Source organism: Lactuca saligna, chromosome 3 (genome assembly GCF_052625555.1).
Source record: "Lactuca saligna cultivar CGN05327 chromosome 3, ASM5262555v1, whole genome shotgun sequence".
Lineage (NCBI taxonomy): Eukaryota > Viridiplantae > Streptophyta > Magnoliopsida > Asterales > Asteraceae > Lactuca > Lactuca saligna.
The window spans coordinates 77,481,026-77,501,029 of record NC_136419.1 but is presented as its reverse complement, the minus strand read 5'-3'; the positions used below and the strand labels follow the sequence as shown (position 1 = coordinate 77,501,029).

General features: G+C 36.6%; 1 protein-coding gene and 1 non-coding gene across 2 annotated transcripts; both read left to right on the top strand.

The window, feature by feature from the left end:
- The first annotated feature begins 2,951 nt into the window (after nucleotides 1–2,951).
- LOC145037936 (small nucleolar RNA R71) lies at nucleotides 2,952–3,058 on the top strand. Its single transcript, XR_013679046.1, has one exon. It is a non-coding gene; the product is annotated as a small nucleolar RNA R71 (small nucleolar RNA).
- Nucleotides 3,059–8,618: 5,560 nt separating this feature from the next.
- On the top strand, nucleotides 8,619–12,019 carry LOC145036921 (Leucine-rich repeat (LRR) family protein). The gene is made up of 2 exons (XM_078985446.1): nucleotides 8,619–9,964; nucleotides 10,735–12,019. Exons 1-2 carry the CDS (start codon nucleotides 8,846–8,848, stop codon nucleotides 11,029–11,031), a joined length of 1,416 nt encoding a protein of 471 aa, XP_078841572.1. The 5' UTR covers nucleotides 8,619–8,845; the 3' UTR covers nucleotides 11,032–12,019.
- Nucleotides 12,020–20,004: the final 7,985 nt, after the last annotated feature.

Sequence of the window (20,004 nt, the reverse complement as noted above, 5' to 3'; positions counted from 1 at the left end):
AAGCAGACAAAACATCATAATCCATGAAGAATAAAAACCCTAGAATTTACTATTTTTCAAAATCGGGTTTTTCTATGCAATGTCCATCATAGATGCTCTTAAAATCATACTTTTAACAGAAAAGAAGAAGAAATTAGTTACCTTTCTTTGATGAAACTTGAAAAAATGTTGAAGAACAATGAAGAGAAAGATGAAAGCTTGAGAGAGAATGGAGAAAGAGGTACACGGCGAGTGGGTGGTGTTGTTTAAAAAAAAACGAGTCTTTTAGGGTTAAACCAGTTGTAAAAGTAAGTCTTATTATTATTTTTTTCTGTGAATAATACCGACTCGTCGAGTCGGGGTCAGACTCGGCGAGTCTAATCGTGATGCATGTTTTTTTTTTGAAATCTATACGGACTCGTCGAGTCACGGTTAGACTCGGCGAGTCTCTTGCAAAAAATCCAAAATTTTTAACACTTCTTGTAATTTCTTTAGAAAAGAAATTTTTTTTCACCCCACACTTAGTCCATACGTACTCTCAAGCAGACATATCCGATGAATTGGAAGATTAAAATTATAAAAACGAAAAAAATGCAAACAAAACTAAAGGTAAAAGAAAGCAAACTCTAAATAACGGGTTGCCTCACGCCAAGCGCTTCTTTTTAAGGAGTCGTTAGCTGGACTCCTTCCCGTCTATGTCTCGTCATCTTCTAGCATCGGGAATTCACACATTATCTTTTGTGGTTTGTACTTTGTCTTGTAAGCGTGAACCTTCTTTTTATAAGCCCTTTTTAATTCCTCTTTCTTCTTTATTACAGCATCATCCTCGGCTGCTTGGGCTTCTTTTCTCCTATTTTTCTTCTTCACCCCATTCTTTTTCTCCATCTCTTTCACCTCCTTTTCAGTAAACTTTAGTACTTCATATTCTGTGAAAGTTCGTGCTCTAGGTTTGGTATTGAATGGTTGATCAGCCTCCACTCTCCTATCCATTGCCTTCTCTTCTTTTTCTACGTTTAACCCGTCTACAAGCGGAATTGCATCAAGAATTGCTATATGGGCGTGTTGGACTTTCGTATCCGTCTCACCTTCTGTTGTTTGTTCTTCTAAAGAATCATGAAAAATATCATCGCCCCGAATATGCAGAGAATTAGCAACAAGCAGATTGAAGTTGTCCAAGTTGTTATCAAATTCAACTGGACTCATCGAGTCTAATAGAGTGACTCGGCGAGTCTGGTCGTATTCCATCTTTTCTTGAGTGTTTTCTGAATCGACTCTTTCCAGTAGCTTTTCTAACTCCTCCAAGTCCTTTATAACATCTCCATCCTCTCCAGAATGTAACAGAAAGTTGCTTGGGTCTTCTTTTTGCAAAAGTTCAAGTTCTTTTTGTAGTATCTCATATTCTAAATCGATAAATGAGATCTCTTCTCTCCCTTTCACTTCTTGCTTGACTTCTAGTATAGCTTTGAATACCGCTGACTCGTCTCCTACCCTTAATGTAAGTGCAGACTCACATACATCAATTAAAGCACACGCGGTGTTTAAAAATGGCCTCTCCAAAATAATTGGAACTTCGGGGTCTTCTTCCATATCTAGCACCACAAAGTCTACTGGAAAGATGAACTTGTCAACTTTAATGAGAAGATCCTCGCAAACTCCACTTGGATGAATTGTCGTCTTATCAGCCAAATGGATCTTCATGTTTACCAGTCTTAGCTCTGGTAAGTTCAGTTTCTTGAAGAAAAGAAAGAGGCATCAAATTGATGCTTGCACCGGAATCGGTCAAAGCTTGAGTGATAAATGTGTTTCCAAATTGACACAGAATTATGATACTTCCCGGATCGCCCTTCTTTTCGGGTAACTCACTCAACATTATTTATGCGACTTCAGCCAAGTCTTTCCTAGAAGCAAAGAGACCTTTTAGTAAGTTAAAGTACTTGGGTGTTGTAAGCATCGTCTCTACAAATGACACATTGACTTGGAGGTCTTTAACATGCTTCATAAAGGCTTTATAAGTTTCCACTTTTTCCACAGGCATGGCTTTGATTGGGAATGACAGAGGGGGATTGTATGGCTTTAAGTGGATGGTAGTTATGTCTTGTACGCATGAACTCGTCGAGTACATTTGAGGGACTCGGCGAGTCAGGTCGGGTTTAGCTGGAACCGACTCTTCTGTCTTCTCTGTCTTGCTATTAGAGACCCTCTGTGCCTGTGTGAAATTTTTTTCATAGCTGGAAGTTACCATACTCACATTTTCCATTCTTGGATTATTCTCGGTGTTACTTGGAAGTTGGCCGGTCTTCTTTCATTCACTTGATGTGCAAGCTGTCCCAGCTGTTTCTCAATGTTGAGAATGGATGCCTGCTGATTCCTTAACATATTTCTGGTCTCTTGCATTGCTACATCGTGATCATTGTGTCTTTTTTCGGACGCGGTTATGAATCTAGTGAGCATTTCTTATAAATTGGCTTTCTTTTCCATCACCGGCTCTTCCTTTTGATAGAATCCCCTCTCCTTCTGCTTGTATTTCTCCTCCTTAGCCTTTTTATATTCTTCGTATGGGAGCCTTCGGTTTCCTCCAATCTTCGTCGTATCTATCGCCACTAGAGTAAAACACTTGAGCCTTCTTATTTCCATTTTCGTCTAGATCACAATCCTTGGTGAGGTGGGGCCCTCTACAATTCTCACATCCAACTCGAATAGCATGGATTGTTTGATCCATTTTTGTCATCCTTCTATCTACACTATCGAGCTTAGCTATTACCGCCGCCATGCTATCATTCACTGATTTCACTGCTCCCCGACTTACTTCATTTCTCAGATTGTGGTATTCTCTAGAATGCTTAGAGAAATCCTCAATTAACTCCTTGATTTCCGGAGGCGGCTTTCTGGTGAGCGGGCCTTGTGAATCGAGCAATTGCCTTGTGGTGACATTGACTCCATCATAAAAAATGGAGACCTCTTGTTGGCTATTAAGGTCATGATGTGGGTAATTTCTAAGCAAACCTTTGTATTTTTCCCAAGCTTCATACAGAGATTCACTGGGTTGTTGCTCGAAGTTGGCGATGGCTTTCTTCAACTTAGCTATCTTGGAAGGCGGGAAAAAGTGGTCTATGAATTCCTCTTTCATCTTGGCCCATGTGGTGACCGATCCGGGAGGAAGTGACTTGAGTCAATCCTTCGCAACACCTTTAAACGTGACTGGGAGCATGCGAAGTAGCTGGGTCTCGCAAGGCACATTTGGTACATTGAAGTAGTCAACCACATCATTTACTTCATCCAAGTGCTTGTAGGCTTCTTCGTGGTCTTTCCCATAAAAAGGGATCTCCTTGAGTTGAGCGAGAATATGGTCTTTTAGCTCGAAAGTAACGGTTGCGGGAATTGCGGGTTGTACAAGTCCCGAGTCGATGTCATCACGCATCCTCTTCTTCCATTCCCCCATGGGGATTTCATCGATATTAGCCATAGCGGTAGCTAAATCGTCTTCAAACTCGGATCCGTGCTCGTATGTGGTTTCATCCTCTTCCTCGGTCTCGTACTCGGTGTCTTTTTGAATTGGATCTTCGATTGTCAACGAGGCACTGGATGCTCCTGATTTGTTGCTCCTTTTTTTGCTGAAAACAGACTTGAGGTTTTTGAGTGGTGAGTTCTTTGAAGAAACGGATTCTCCAACGGTTTTGCCTTTGCTCCTTCTTAGTACGGTTTCCGGATCTTCAAGAGGGGGGGATCATAGGTGTATCAGATCCTTGAGTCATGAAACAACTGCAAACAAAACAGAAAACGCGTAAAAAGAACAAAAAAATAAAATAAAATTAAAGCTGATTCAGCGTTGTACTCGCCGAGTCTGCGCGAATGCACTCGGCGAGTCCAAGGTAAATCAGGTTTTTTTTTTTTTTTTTTTTTTTTTTTTTTTTTTTTTTTTTTTTTTTTTTTTTTTTTAATATACTACCTACTAAATTAAACAGTAATTAACTTTGTGTAAGATAAATCTCACACAAAGGATCGATTGAATTATAATTTAATGCTAATTTTAGAACCGTTTCCCGGCAACGGCGCCAAAAACTTGATGTGCGTAAACTCACTTAGTTTTAATCCTACTTTTAGTTGTAAAATAAACACACAAAGGCAGTGTACCTATCAATTGTGGAATAGTTCAAGCAAGTAGGGTATCGAACACAGGGAATGCCAAATTAAAAATAAAAACTAATTCTATCTAAATTAATTAATAAGTAGAGGGTTTTCTCTAGTTTTACAAGACTAGAAACTTACTAACTATTACTTAATCTAAAAACTAGAAAAACAAAGAATTAACTAGATTCAATAATACGAAGGAACTTCTGTTTAGTTCAACTCAATTGATCCTATGGTTGATTTCAAGGTAATAGTGCAATGGATTAATTCTTTTGTTGGTTACCGATTCAAGTGACTAGGTTCGCGTTCACTACACTAATCCTTAGTAAATAAACTAACTTAAACAGTGATCATTTGTCTAATTCAATTTAGTTCAATAGATTAATTAATCGGATTACTTTAGACTCACAGTAGTTAATTAATTTGGTTTTAATTAACTTCTTGTTGATAGTCATCACACAAGCTTGCACATGAATTTACTTAATTTTCTTATTAATTCTAGTTTCATGTTCATTAGTCCTAGACATATAACAAAGTAGTCACAAGGTATATGAGGTTGATAATCAAACAATGTTCATGTTATTTAATTACCTTCTTATTAACAGAAAATTAATTATCATTCACACACAAGGTTCTTTAGCAAGCTAAAATAACAAATAAATCACCAACATTGAATTAATCCTACCAATAATCAAACCATAGTCTCAATTTTGTATCCCCGAACAGAAGTTAAGAGTTTTAGCTCATGATTGAAGTAAATAACAGCATAAAAACAAATTCTAATTGTCTAACCATAGTGGAAAACAAAAGATTAAGTATAATGATGAAATTTGCCTCAAATCTCCTTCGGGATTGAATTGTAGCTTCTATCTTCGTCTTCTAGGGTTTCTCTGGCCTCTGAATCGCAGCTAATTACTCCAGAATTGTCCCAGAAGTTTTTTTCCTCGATCTGAGAAGTTATCTATATATTTGCGTATCGACTCGTCGAGTTAGGTGGCGACTCATCGAGTCCGTCTCACAATCTCCGTATGCAATAAGCATCTGGGTTCCCGAGTCATTATCTTCACTTGGACTCGCCGAGTAGGTGCTATTTTAGGTGTTTTTCTTCTTTATCCAATTCCCGAGCTCCTAACCGCTTTTCCTGCTTCCTTTTGCTTTCGAGCTTCATTTTTGGATTGAAAATACAATTCAAACACTTTTAAGTACCTTTTCTCCATAAAATGCAATAATTTAGCTAATAAATGAATAAAAATATATACTTAATACAAACTAAATATGCACATATCTGAAGGCCTTCGAGGATGTGAGTCCAGGCTTTATCCATCCCCCTCCTTGTTGCGTAATTGGATTTCTCGTCTAAAGTACGTTCGAGGTTCGAGTCATGACCACAATTTAAGAGGCTTTCAAATTACATAGGTACCCCAAAAGCAGATGCATCTACAAATAAGAACTCGATCTTCCACTTCTTGATAGAGGTGGGCAACTTGTCGCAAATCTTAATAGATTTGGAGAGCAAATAAAAAATAACCCAATCTCCCCTCGCCATGGCCATGTAAAAATGGTGAAACATAGATAAAGACGAAACCATATTTGGGGGCAATGTGGGAAATGTGGAGTTTATAATACCCAAGGATTGAGTTTAGGAATTCAAAGACGGGTAGGCAAAGCCTATACCTGGAGAACACAATGTAAACACTAACACAACCTTTAAGAGATATGGTGATAGTTGTGTGGACATATAGGTTTGAATTGGGGATCGATGTGGAAAGACTTTATGATTTCATATAGTAACCCTTGAGTTGAAGTGGGGATAGTTGTATGGACGAGATGATTATCTTTTGCGATGATAAAAGGATGAAGGAATAAATCAGAGAAGGAAGAATCCTAAAGAAAGTAAGGCTCAAAATAAGATGGAAGTTAAAATCAAAGAGGTAGTTGAAGAAAAACAATCCAATGGTACCCGATAAATAAGGGGCGGTTTGTAATTTCAAAGTAACAATAATAAGATAGGTAATGATGAGCCGTAGGGATGCGAAACAGTCGAATCTGATACTTGATTTCACAGTCAAGTCTATCTAATAGAAACCAATGTCAATAAAAGTGAAGTAGATTCGAATTATTAAAAATAGTTCGGACTTACGGGGCTTAACGAGGTATGTCACCTCTGAATAGAAGTGGTCCGGTCGAGCCGAATTCGGACCATTTATTTACAGTCGGAACGAGTGTTTTGTGGAAGACCGGACCCAGGAATACGAGGTTCAATAAGTTGACTTGCGAGAAACGTTTTGAACTAGCATTCACGAGTGTCAAGTCAAGGAAACCTAGGGAACAACGCATAAATAGTTTGTCATGGACCAACGATTCAATACAACTTATATAACGAGAATGACAAGACTACCGACATTCCATAAGTACTTTTTTTGTACCTTCGACACTGGGCACATTAATGACAATGAGACGGGGACCTTTTCGGCTCATCCTCGTCTCCATTTCCCTATGCAAAGGAAGTATAAATGCAGACTAACTCACCCCACGAATAGGTATGCTTTCGATAACCACATCTCACTTACGATTACCCATATCTTGCATCTAACTTAAGCATTGAAGCGTTCTCTCGGTTTAAGCACCCGGTTAACGTCTAATGTTTACTCTATTTTCTCAGGTTTGGCTGTATTTCGGACGAACATATATTACCTTACATACGATTAACTAGTCTATCCTGAAGCTCGAGATTCACTAGTAGCAATAATAGTATGAAACTTAGATCCTTAGGTTGCATGAACACATAGGATTTTGATATGTTTCCGTTGCGCCACGATCACGTGTTTAGATGCATAGAGAACCTAACAAGGATCATGTGTGCACAAAACATCATTCATTTCATTGTAAGTCTTCGTCGACCCTAGTTTCCTTGTTCATGGTATTCACTAATATTGGAGTAAACTGAAATAACATGAATCATTGAAAAGTTACATCTGCTTATTGACACTATATCCGAACCATATTTGTCATTAAATTGTTTTGTGCATCAACAAAAATACCAAAACATTATAACACCTTATAGCTTTCCATCATGTGGTATATAGAAACATTTCAATGTTAAACTTTTATAATGTGATGTTGATGACTTTGTAGCTTACTTTGTAATTCACTTTACCATTTATATACATCACATGGGACTTATAACCTATTTCTTATGGATTTGTAAATCTATGGGCTTATATTCCCCTTACTTTATGTTGTACATGATGCTTAAGATAAAAAATTACATGTGTTGTCCAATTATGATGCTTGAAGATAAAAATAAACATTAGGTCAAATAATAACAACATTAATACGATATCATGAAAGTCAAAATGATGAAATATAAAATGGGGTGAAATAACTTTTTGATTATTGCAATTTTGTTTTCTGGATTCATAAAAAAGTAGAACAAAATCGACATTAAACCAATAACACGAGCCTATAATTGTAGTAGCATGTTTGAAGAGAAAAAACATACCAACAACCTTGATATTGGACAATATTCCCAAAGAGATACCGAAGAAGTACCTTGACGTATATTTTTTTACTAATGAATTTGTGTTGGTAATCGAGTTGAATGCTTGATTAGACAACCATAAGCTGACGTTATAAGATAAAAGGATACAAACCAACACTGTCAAAACAAGTTATCATTTGTGAAATTTAAGTATTGAGGCAAACGATGAAGTATATGTAAGTATAAGGGATGAAACGTTATTCCTGATTGAGAGCTTCAAGTATTTGGAATCTATGGATGTGTGGAAAACTTTATTGGATATGATACCAAATGCGGCTATAAGCAATTCGTTGAGAGTGACGCAAAAAAAGAAAAATGAAAAGAAAAAGAAAAAAATCAGGAATGCTGATTGAAGTGATATTGACATGTTATAAAAGAGACCAGTGTAACAAGAGTAGAGTTAAAGACAATTAATGGTAAAAAATGAGATGATGTCATACAAGGAAGTAAGATGATAATGTAATGCTATACATGAATGAACTTGTTTTTTCCGATTACATGATATCATATTGGAGGAAGTGAAACCGATTGTTGATGTTGTTGCTACAAGAGTTTAGATATTCTATCATACCATGCTTGATTAAATTTTATTTTATGTCGATTACCAGCATATATTATCAAAGCTATACATATTTTGTATCGATAAAACATACAAATCTAATTAGATTTGGACAAAAACAATTCAGTATTTATAGTAATTTAGGAGTTACTAGTATAGTCGACTAGTCGTATGCTGAAACAATGACCGAAGTGGCAGAATTGTAAATATTTAGAATATCCGAGGCATATTCCTAAGGCCTCCAGTTTTCGTGAGAGCCAACAAACACACCAAACGCGCATCTCCACCGTTGATATTTCACACGTCAGCGATCCATGCCTTCACGATCCGACGATGACAATTCCATTCCAATCCACAACCAGACAAAATATCTAAACTCTAGGGTTAGGTTTGTTTAACCCAAGCAATATGATTGTGTGATCACTCGGGGCTCCATTATCAGATTTTCAGAGGTACAATCTGAAAGTTTTTAGGGAGAATATACACCGGAAAAATTAGGGTTTAAGCAGTTTTGGTGTTGATTTCTGCAGAAATTAGGGTTAGACACTTGTCATCTAACCAGTTAGGGTTGTAATTTATGATTTCGATTCTGTTAGGTTTTCATTCGTGTTGGTAAAAAACTTAAATTTGAGCCGCTGATGGACGAGATCTGGGAGAGGGCGGTGGAGACAGCGTTAGACGGCCAAACAGATGTGGCATCGGTCCGGACGTTAACCCTCGACGGAGCGGTGAAGTGCGTGCACGGTCGTCTACCACATCCGTCTTTATTTCAGAAGTTTCCTCATCTACAACACCTATCAATTGCAAACATCGGTGTTTCATCACTTGAACAGTTCCCGCGCTTACAAAACCTCCAGAAGTTGATTTTATCAGACAACCGGATCGCCGGCGGTTTGGAATTTTTGGTTCACGCTGGTTTGGATTCGTTACGGGACCTCGATTTGTCGAATAATCGGATTCAAGAGATAGACGATTTGAGGCCGTTGGCTGAGCTACGGCTTGTTTCTCTTGATCTGTATGAGTGTCCGGTTACAAGGGTTAAAGATTACCGATCTAGAGTGTTCGGGTTGATTAAATCGTTGAAGTATTTAGATAAGATGGACGTTGATGAGAACGAGCGGCCTGAATCAGACGACGAGGATGACGACGACGAGGATGAAGATGACGACGAAGAGGAGGAGGAGGACGATCCTGGAAGCGGCGAGATCGATGGTGAGGAAAAGGGTCCGAATAGGTTGGCTAATGGTCATAACATCGGGCAAGATGGTGTAGTTGATGTGGATGAAGACGATGAAAGCGATGCAGACGAGGAAGAGGCTGAGATTGTGAGAGGGTCCAATGGGAACGCGTCAAATTCATTGGCTGGTCAGGCAAATGGTTTTCATGCCGAATCTGTTGATGTTGAAGATGACGATGATGATGGTGACGATGATAATGATTCAGATGAGATCGATGAAGAGGGTGAGGGTGAGGGCGATGGTGAAGGCGAGGAAGAGGACGATGTGGTTGAAGTTCATGAGATTGAAGATAGCGATGATGAAGAAGATGGGGTTGAAGATGACGATGAAGAGGATGACGATGAGGAGGTTGACAATGAAGATGTAACTGAGCCAGGGAGTACAGGGTGGTTAACTAGCACAGAAGGTGAGATTGATGGGCATGAACAAGGAGAGGAAGATGTAGACGAAGATGATGATGGAGAAACTGGAGAAGAGGAAATTGGTGTTTTTGAAGACGATGAAGAGGCTGAGGATGAGGTAGTATCTCTTTTCCTTACTCTAATATTTATTTACCATGAATAATTATCGCTTTTCAGGTCTGCTTTTATGATTGTTGGCATTTCATTCATCTCATCTAATATATGATTTGTTGATAATATTTATTAGTATTCATACCACAAGCCCATAGTTTTTTGTGATTGTTATTTAATTGGCTAGGAGATTCTTTTTCTATGCGTGCTATATGCCAATTTGTTACTTATAACCAATTTTTAAACTTCAATTCAATGTCTTAAATGTCATTTTGGTTCATCTTTACAATTTTAAGTAGGTGGGTTGAGTATAGCATTAAAAGGTTTCTAAAACTTTCTTTCCTTTGGGTGTTTTTTATTTGGGGTTTTCCATTGTATGGATAGGAGGTAAAATAACAATATAAAATACGTGAACTTTCTTTTTCATTTTTGTTGATGAATCTGTCTGATGATGATAAGGTTGAAATGGGTTTTTATTGTCACTGATATTTGGCTATTATTAGAAGGCTTAGATCCCTCTTTCTCCTCTAATTGGATTATCATGCCAAAATCTGTTATTTCTTGATTTTGATTTTCTGATATTAGTAATGAATTTTAGGAGCTTGATCATAACAAGCTTCAGTTTTTATGATACATTGTATGTTTAAATCTGAAATTAGGCTTCATTCAATCTCACATATATTGGAAAACAATAAATTTTTTTTATTTGGCAAAATGATATATGGGGTTTTTGTGTATGTTTCTGATGTGATTTTTGTTTAAATGGTGAAAACACAGGAAGAGGAAGAGGAAGAAGATGAGGATGTAGGTACAGGGTACCTTGTACAGCCAGTTGCACAGGTGGCAGAAGATGGAGTAATTGGAGGAGATGAAGAAGATGATCCAGAAGTTGAAGAAGAAGATGATGATGATGAAGATGATGATGAGGATGCTGATGAGGATGAGGATGATGACAATGAGGTTGGGGTGCAGCCTCCATCTTCATCAAGTAAAAGAAAAAGAGATGGGGATGATGATGATGGTGGTGGTGATGATGATGGTCTTGTTCATCCAAAATCATCAAAGCAAAACTAGCAGAGCAGTATTAGGTGAAGAAAGATAAAGATGAATGAATGGTGTGGGAAGAGGGAGAAGAGTGGTAATGAGGGGTTTTTTTCTTGAAAAAAGTGTAAACTAATGTGTTTTGAAAATTTACTACTATTACAACAAGTAGAAAAACCCTTTGTTTTTTTAATGAAAAAGAGAGTAGAAAGGATTTTGAAGAAGAAGCATGTAAAGTAAAGTGGTTTGGAATTTGGATTGGGTGATGATGATGATGATGATGATGATGATGATGATGGGAAAAGACGTTTGATTTAAAAGCTATATATATAGTAAAGTAATAGTGTAGTATCCGTTGTTGAAATGAGAATTCAAAAGGTAGTTGATGATGATAAGAGGGAAACGTCAACAAACAATCTTATTTTGAATGACAGTTGAGTTGTGGCCTAAAGAAAGTTTTGAAAATGGAGGGAATTTCGTATAGAAAGAGGCACTCGAACGAAACGAACAAAAAAAAATATAATTAAAAAAATAAGAGAGAAGGGAAAAGAGGGTTTGGGTTTGAGTTTGAGTTTGAGTTTGAGATCCATGACATGTGATCATGTCATGTGGTACTTGAAAGAAAGTTGGAACATACATTAAAAAAAAAAAGGTTCCAAATTGGGAGAATGGGGCGGGTATAGATGCATGCGTCAACTTGCAAATGGACTCTTTCTCTCGAGTCTTTGAGATGAGATGGAGAGTGGCTTTCGGATAAAATTCGCAAATGCTGCGGCTGGCTGGCTGGCTGGCTGGCTCAAAATCAATGTAGCGAGCGCCACTTGGCTTGGATTTTACTTTTGTGGTGCTCAGGTTGTACACGTAGTAGTTGATTCCATTTCGCTTTCTCTATAGATCCCTTTGTTTATTTCAATTTTATTGTACCTCTCTTGTAGTGTTACTTTTTATTTTCCTTTTCGTTTGTAAATAAATTTACAGAATTAGTCCTTATGACTTAGTAAAATTCATATTTTGGTTCTAACTTTAAAAAATTCATGGTTTATGTTGACTATAGTTATTTCCAAACGACTTGCACACAATCCATCTCTTCCTCTCTAAAATCCATGAACGATTGGACTTGTAGAATTGTCGAACGTAAACTTCAGTTGTGTTATACAAGTTCTTAAAACTTTCTTTAGAGGCTCTTATTGATTACGATGACGCACAACTTTGGAACTTCCACTCTGTCTCTTCCTACCACACATGTAATTAAGTTGACCATGGATTGTTCATTTTTTGACTTCAAGACAAATTTTTTTTAACTCCAAACCGGTGGCGTGTTCTGATATTTGTAAAACAATTTTGATTTTATAAGAGAAGCATTTCCAAAAAATAGCCAAATATTAGCAAAATCACCCACATAACCACAATTTTCACAGGTCAACATCTGCTAAAATCTATTTTTGGATATTTTTCAGGTCACCCATTTTGATTGGGAGAACCTTGATGGTCTTTAATGATTATAATGGACAAACTTTAACTTGAAAGACCCAACGTCGTCACTGACAATATTCCATTGCAAGGGAAGAGTCCAATCATCAAACAATATGATCGATTTAACGAAACGTGTCATACTAGAAGATACTGCATCAAATTTACTCCATCCAAAGAAAAATCATGAAAACATAATAGAAAATAAAGTAAGAAATGTGCATCGAGTATGAAGGGACATTTGGGTAGAGCCGTATAGGGTCACAAAGCCAAAGCGTTTACCCAATTTGTATTTGAATTAGACACTTGCATCAAAATTCCATATACTTTTCCTATAATAAGTTTGATTAAATTACGTTTACAACCATCTTTCTTTCAATTAGTACGACTTTCCGATATCCAAATAGCGAGTGTCATATGTCTATCGATACCTATTGTGACAAAAAGATAATTTTTTTTAATCAAAATGGAGTTCATATGAAAAAGTTATGTGAAAAAAAATCTTCATTTTTTCACCAAATAACCTACCTAAAAAAGTATGACTTCTAGATATCTCAATTGAGAGTGTAACATGTCTATGCATAACCTTGTTACAAATAATAAAATTAAAAAAAATTATCACCTAAAAAAACACTTCAGCTCAAAACTAATACAAAAAATTGATTCAGTAGAGGTAAATACATTTTTGTAAAATATTTATTGTATTTTAAGGATATACAACTACGTTTAAGCATTGAATGACAACAATGCTAAAAGCACAAAACAAGCAACATTCAAGCATTGAGTAACCAAAACTAAGCATATCCAATTCATGCTATCATATCACTAACTAATCAGTACTAGCATACAATCCAATAAGCACATAGACAAGCATATAAGGCATCCTTCCTAGATCCTTAGCCCTAATCTAGCATGCAGTTCTCATATACATATAGCAGGAAAACAAGGCATCCTTAGCCCTAATCTAGCATGCAATTCTCATAATCATATCATAACATAACATGTATTATCTTGGGGAAAACTTACCTGAGCTCGGCCGATTGCATGCATCACACACCTTGTTTTTTCTTAAAACCAATAATTTTAAATTTTGAAAAATAATTTTTATTGGAAAAACCTTCCAAACCCTAGATTTGAGTTCAGACACCCTTGAAGGTGTGTCCGAATCCCTCAAACCAAGGCTCTGATACCAACTTTTAACATCCAAAAATTTAAGACAAAAAATTTCATTTTTAATTTAGAAAACATATTACTGGAAACATCTTCAAAGTCATATCATATCATAAAAACCCATAAGTCATATAACTCAAAACATGTCAAAGTAAAATAATGTCAGAGTACAAAATCCCAAGAATCCCATAGTGCGTAAAATCATGTGTGATACGTTGCAGTCATTCCGACTCTTTCCCTTCGAAGAGGAAGTACATGAAACCAAAACTGAAAATCGTAAGCATAAATCTTAGTGAGTTCCTCCATCATACCACATAACATACAATAACATACTGCCTAGCATATCTGGGTGCTGGCCTCCCATTCAGTATACTATCTTTCAACTGGTAACTGCCTAGCATATCTGGGTGCTAGCCTACCCCTTCAGTCTCTTTCAACCGGTAACTGTCTAGCATATATGGGTGCTGGACTACCTCTTCGGTCTCTTTCAACTGGTAACCGGGGACTATTTCATCCCTACCACTACCACATAATACCCTAGCATATACATATAAATAACATACTACATAGCATATCTGGGTGTTGGCCTCCCCTTCGGTCTCTTTCAACCAGTAATAGGGTCTATCCTATCCTTCTTACCACTATCGCAAAATAACATACTAACACATAAAGCATAACAAATAGTGGCATACCAAAAAATTATCACAAAGACAATCATCTAAACTATAATCAAATACAAGTGGGCCGACATTGGTGCCTTCTACCCACTCCTAATGGAAGGTAACTCACCTCAAATGCTATGAAGTAGCTAAACTGTCCTCAGCTCTGAAATCTGCCCCACTCAAACTCCTACACATAAAGATTTCCTTTAGTAACCCCTTTCATGCTCATAACCCCTTAAGGGTTGACTTTGATCAAAGTCAAAATCAAGGTCAACATCCTAGTCAAAGTCAACCTCTGGTCAAAGTTAACATTTCGAGTTGACTAAACTCGCCAAGTTGACCCATCTACTCATCAAGTTCCATAAATCATAAAACTTTGAAACCACGATCTAACTCGTCGAGTTCTTTCACAATTCGTCGAGTTCCTCCTATCCACAGAATCGAGACTTTCCCATTCTACTCGTCGAGTCATTCTTGAAATCATCGAGTTTATCCCTTTACCGAATCGGGACATTTCGACCCAACTCATCGAGTTCCTCTATGGACTCGATGAGTTCTTTAGTTTTTTAAGCCATCTTAATAGATTAAGCTCCTATCCTTCAGATCTATGCTTCATACTTCATCTACATACTGAAAATGCCATTTTTAAGGGTAAATTTTCAAACTTTACCTGTTAATAGCCTCCCTTAATGAGTTTAGCTCAAATCCTAATTCTTTAAGATCTAGATCTTGATCCAAAATTCATATATACTTCAAACTAAGGCATAAAAACTGAGATCAATACCCTAGACACCATTTGAACACGTAAAGTTTCTGCCTTTATCTCCATGCATGGCCTTTTGGGGCTTAAAAGGCCAAAATGACATCTTAGATCTTGCATGGGGCTCTAATGGTCATAAAGTTTGAACCTTTATGCCATGACATCCCTCCAAGGTCCTAGATGTGGAAGTATACCCACTTGGGATGTCCATTTCCCAACATCTAACATTCTTGGACCAAAAACCCCATAAACGTGAAGTAAAGAGATCTAAGAAATCATTAAGCTAGTTTGAGACTTGCTTACCCGAAAATGCTGCAAATGGAGTGAAGTTTTTGGATCTACTCTCTTCCCCTTAAGCCCTCAAGCTTCTTCTTCTTCCACAAGCTTCAAATATAAAAGTTTTCTCTCAAAAATTTCTCACAAGCTCACACAAGGCACTAGGGTTTCGTGGCTAGGGTTTTGGGACTTGGAGGCTGTAAATGAGGCCAACCTTTCAAGGTTATGGTGTTTAAATAGGGTGCAAAACCCTAAAAATTAGGGTTTCACTATGCCAGTCCTACTCGTCGCGTTGAGGATCTCAACTCGTCGAGTAGACTTTACATTCTGGGTCCATATTCCATTCCTAATCGACGATTTTGCGGCTTCCAACTCGTCGAGTTTCCATAAAAAAGTGAATAAATTTGATTTAAAATACATTTCGGGAACTGGGCATTACAAATCTCCCCCACTTATTTTAGACTTCGTCCTCGAAGTCTGATGCGTCTGGAAATAGCTCTAGGTAGTGCTCCCTCATCAAGTCCTCCGGCTCCCATGTCCATTCTGAGCCCTTACGATGCTGCACTGCACCATCACCAGCTCCACTCTCTTGTTCCTTAGATCATTTGTCTTCCTGTCGAGGATGGCTACTGGTTGCTAGATGTAGTTCAGGCTGTCATCCACATGAATATCCTCTAGAAACACCACTGCAGAGTCATCTACCAGGAACTTTCGTAACTGGGAGACATGAAAGGTGCTGTGGATCTGAATAAGCTCGGCTGGCAGATCCAGCCTATACGCCACCTTGTCCACCCGGGCTATAACCACGAAAGGTGAAATATACCTGGGGCCCAACTTGCCCTGTTTTCTGAAGTGGATGACACCTTTCCAAGGTGACACCTTCAAAATGACCATATCCCCGACCTAGAACTCCAGGTCCGATCGGCATCTGTCGGCGTAACTCTTCTGCCGACTCTAGGCCGTGAGGTCTCTTGACCTTTATGCAGGTCAAGCACTGCTCCACGTACCAACCTATATCCCGCTTCATCCAGGGCCACCAATAATTAGGGCGAAGATCCTGATACATCTTCGTCTCCCCGTGAAGGATAGAGAACCTCGACTTGTGGGCCTCATCCATTAGAACCTGGCGCATCCCGACCCAGTAAGGAACCCAGACCCTCTAATGCAGGGTTAGCAACCCACGGCTGTCATAATCAAATGAGGGCACCTGGCCTGTGATCCGATCACACTTCCGACGCTCCTCCTTCATACCCTCGACCCGTGCCTCTCAGATCCGCTCCAAAAGCGAAGTCACCACTGTCATCCTCAAGCAGATGTCTCTGATCAAGGCTGCCTTGCGGCTAAGTGCATCGACCACAACATTGGCCTTCCCCGTGTGGTAAAGGATCTTATAGTTGTAATCCTTCACCACATTTAACTGCCTCATGTTCAGATTCGGTTGATCCATGAGGTACCTCAAGCTCTTGTGGTCTGTGTAAATAGTACAACAAACCCCATAGAGGTAATGCCACTAAATAATGAGGGCGAAGACAACCGCCCCAACTCTAGGTCGTGTGTCGGGTAATTCGCTTCGTGGGGCTTTAGCTGCCTCGAGGCGTAGGCAATGACGTGCCCCCTCTGCATCAACACTGTACCCAATCCCGAAATAGACGCATCACAGTACACCATAAATTCCTAAACGCCCTACGACAGTGCTAAGATCTACGCCTCACACAATCTCTTCCTCAAATTCACAAACGCTGCCTGCTGCTCAGGCCCCCAACGAAATACAACGACCTTCTTCGTCAGCCGGGTTTATCCAATACTTGTGAAACAATTCATGAAGTAATCTGTGAGCGTGTGTTTATCCGATACTCAAAATCTCCATTTTCTAAGTACACATGAATATTGTAGCAATCTCATGTAATGTCCAATATCTATGGACAATCTACAATCAATTCATGACAATCTTGAATCACTACTTACATCCAAAAGTATGAGCGACCGTGAAATTTTAAATAATAAAATTATTTTGGAAGTGAAATACTCAAAGTGAAACACAATAATAAATTAATTAACTATGGTATCATACCCATTGAATATAAATAAATCCTTCTAATTTAATCACCATAAACATTATGAATTTATTCATTGTATAATGTTTTGAGTAATCAACTAACTACTTGAACTAAATAAAACCATTCATGCCATGTTATGAACATACATACTATTCCTCTTGATGGTCCTTCCTGTGTGAACATATCGACCGAAAATTAGTCCAATGATGCTTAATTCACGATTCCAAATTCTTATCATCATATAAGATGTAATGAAATTTCATCTTTATATGCATCGTCCTTCTATGATATTGAGTTTCCAAAGTTATAGAGACCGAGCCTTCGATATTACAGAATGTTTTGTTGTAACTTGTTACTAGAAACAATTCCACGGTTAGGAAGTCTCAAATCCAATATATATATATATATATATATATATATATATATATATATATATATATATATATATATATATATCAAATATGATTAAGAAAATTATATTTTTATAAACATAACGATTAAAAAGACTTTTAATACATTGATTTATATGATAATATACATTTTAATGTAGAAAATTTTAAACCCGTTTAATTGTTACTTATTTGTATTTTAAGTTAATGATATATATAATTTAATTTTTTAACTAACTAAATGTATAAAGAACTTATAAAGACCTATTACTCATAAATAAATAAATAACATTTGCATCACGGGTTTGGCACAACCAATTTAAGATGAATTTAAATACTATTGAAAAGCTATTGCTATAAAATCTTAAGTTTTGAAGTTAAATACATACAACATTAAAAAAGTAATGTTCATTTAATTGGTTACAAAACTTACTAGTTAAATGCTAAATAAGTTTCAATTTAAAAGTCTTATAAAAAGATGAAAGTGAATGAATAAGTCAAAACATTCAAAAAAAAAAAAAAAAAACACATTCCATTATTTGAGTTTTTGAAGTTCAAAACTTTATATGGAATCAAGATCTCTTTCATTGTGTTTTTTTAGTTTCCTCATTGTTTGTTCTATTTATATAGAAGTAAGATAAGATACCTACATACTACATATATAGTATATCATGAATTAATTACTTGTACATTCAAGATTTTAATTTTTATAAAAATTATTGTTTATAATCTAACTGCTGTTTTCATTGTTTTTGGGTGATTGTACAGGGGAAAGAATGGTGTGTGGCTCAAACCCATGCGTCTGAAGAACGACTAATCCAATTTATGAACGATAAATGTTTGTATATTGATTGTCGTCCCATTACATGGGGAGGGTCGTGTTATGAACCAAATACTGTGCAAAATCATGCATCATATGCTATTGACCTTAATTTTAGGGTTAATGGTGAATGTGATCCGAGTTTCGCCACTATAGCTGTTACTGATCCTTGTAAGTCATTTTCTATAATATTTTTATTTTTGTGCATATTTTTTTTGGCAATGATTTAAATTACGAGTAATGCACATTTGACAATGAAGTATGGTTTTTGGATTTGGTTAACACATATTATGTTTTTACATGTTGGTGCAGCTTTCCGTTCGTGTGTCTATCCATGAGAATTGGCATCTCGATATGTTTCAATTGTAGAGATTATGATAATACTATATATGTATTTTTCTTGATAAAAAATGTGAAATGGAAAATTTTGATGAATAAAAAACCATTATATCTAAATTTTGTGCATTAAGTTATCTTAAAGTTGCAATCAAATTGTTAAACCAACGCAAAACAACTCATCCTAATTTAGGTTCTCAATAATGCGCACGATAACAATGTAATTTGTTAAACGAACAAATATGAACAAAAAAACTCGTTCATTTATCCTTTCGTATTCGTTCATTTGTTTAGTTAACTTAAACGAACGAACACGAACAAACCTCAATTCATGTTCGTTCGGTTCGTTTACAACCTAGGTAGAGGGTCACAAAGCGAGAGCGTTTACCTAATTTGTATTTGAATTAGACACTTTCACCAAAATGCCATTTTCTTTTCCAATAGTAAGTTTGATTAAATTTCGTTTTTGATCATCTTTCTTTCTACAAGCATAACTTTCCGATATTCAAATAACAAGTGTCATGTGTCCGTGTATACCTATTGTGACAAAAAGACAATTTTATTTTTATATTAAATGAATTTCGTATGTGAAAGTTATGAAAAAAATTTCTTCATTTTTTTGCAACGAATAGACTAGCCAAAAAGTACGATTTACCGACATCTTAATTGGGAGTGTAATATGTCTATGTATAACCTTGTTACCAATAATAAAATTAAAAAAAGTTATTAGCTCAAAAAAAATCATTTATGCTAATTAATACAAATAATCGATTCAATAGAGGTAAATACATTTTTATATAATATTTATAGTTATTTAAGGATATACAACTACGTTTAAACGTTGAATGACAATAATGCTAATTGTTTATGCGCAGGGGCTTTTTTGGTGATCCCACGCCTAATAATTATGATGGAATAAAACTTAAGTTTCACTTTTATTTTAAATCTACTTGTTATACCCTTATTCTAATAACAATACTTAGGAAAAATATGATATCTTGATATCCATATGTAAAAAATTGATATCTGGGAAAAATTCAAAAATACCAACTATCCTACTTTTGAG

Excerpts from the sequence above, each read along its gene's own strand:
- LOC145036921 (XM_078985446.1), top strand. The coding sequence starts at position 8,846 with ATGGACGAGATCTGGGAGAGGGCGGTGGAGACAGCGTTAGACGGCCAA. Across the intron at positions 9,965-10,734 it reads ATGAAGAGGCTGAGGATGAG|GAAGAGGAAGAGGAAGAAGA; the intron begins GTAGTATCTCTT and ends GTGAAAACACAG.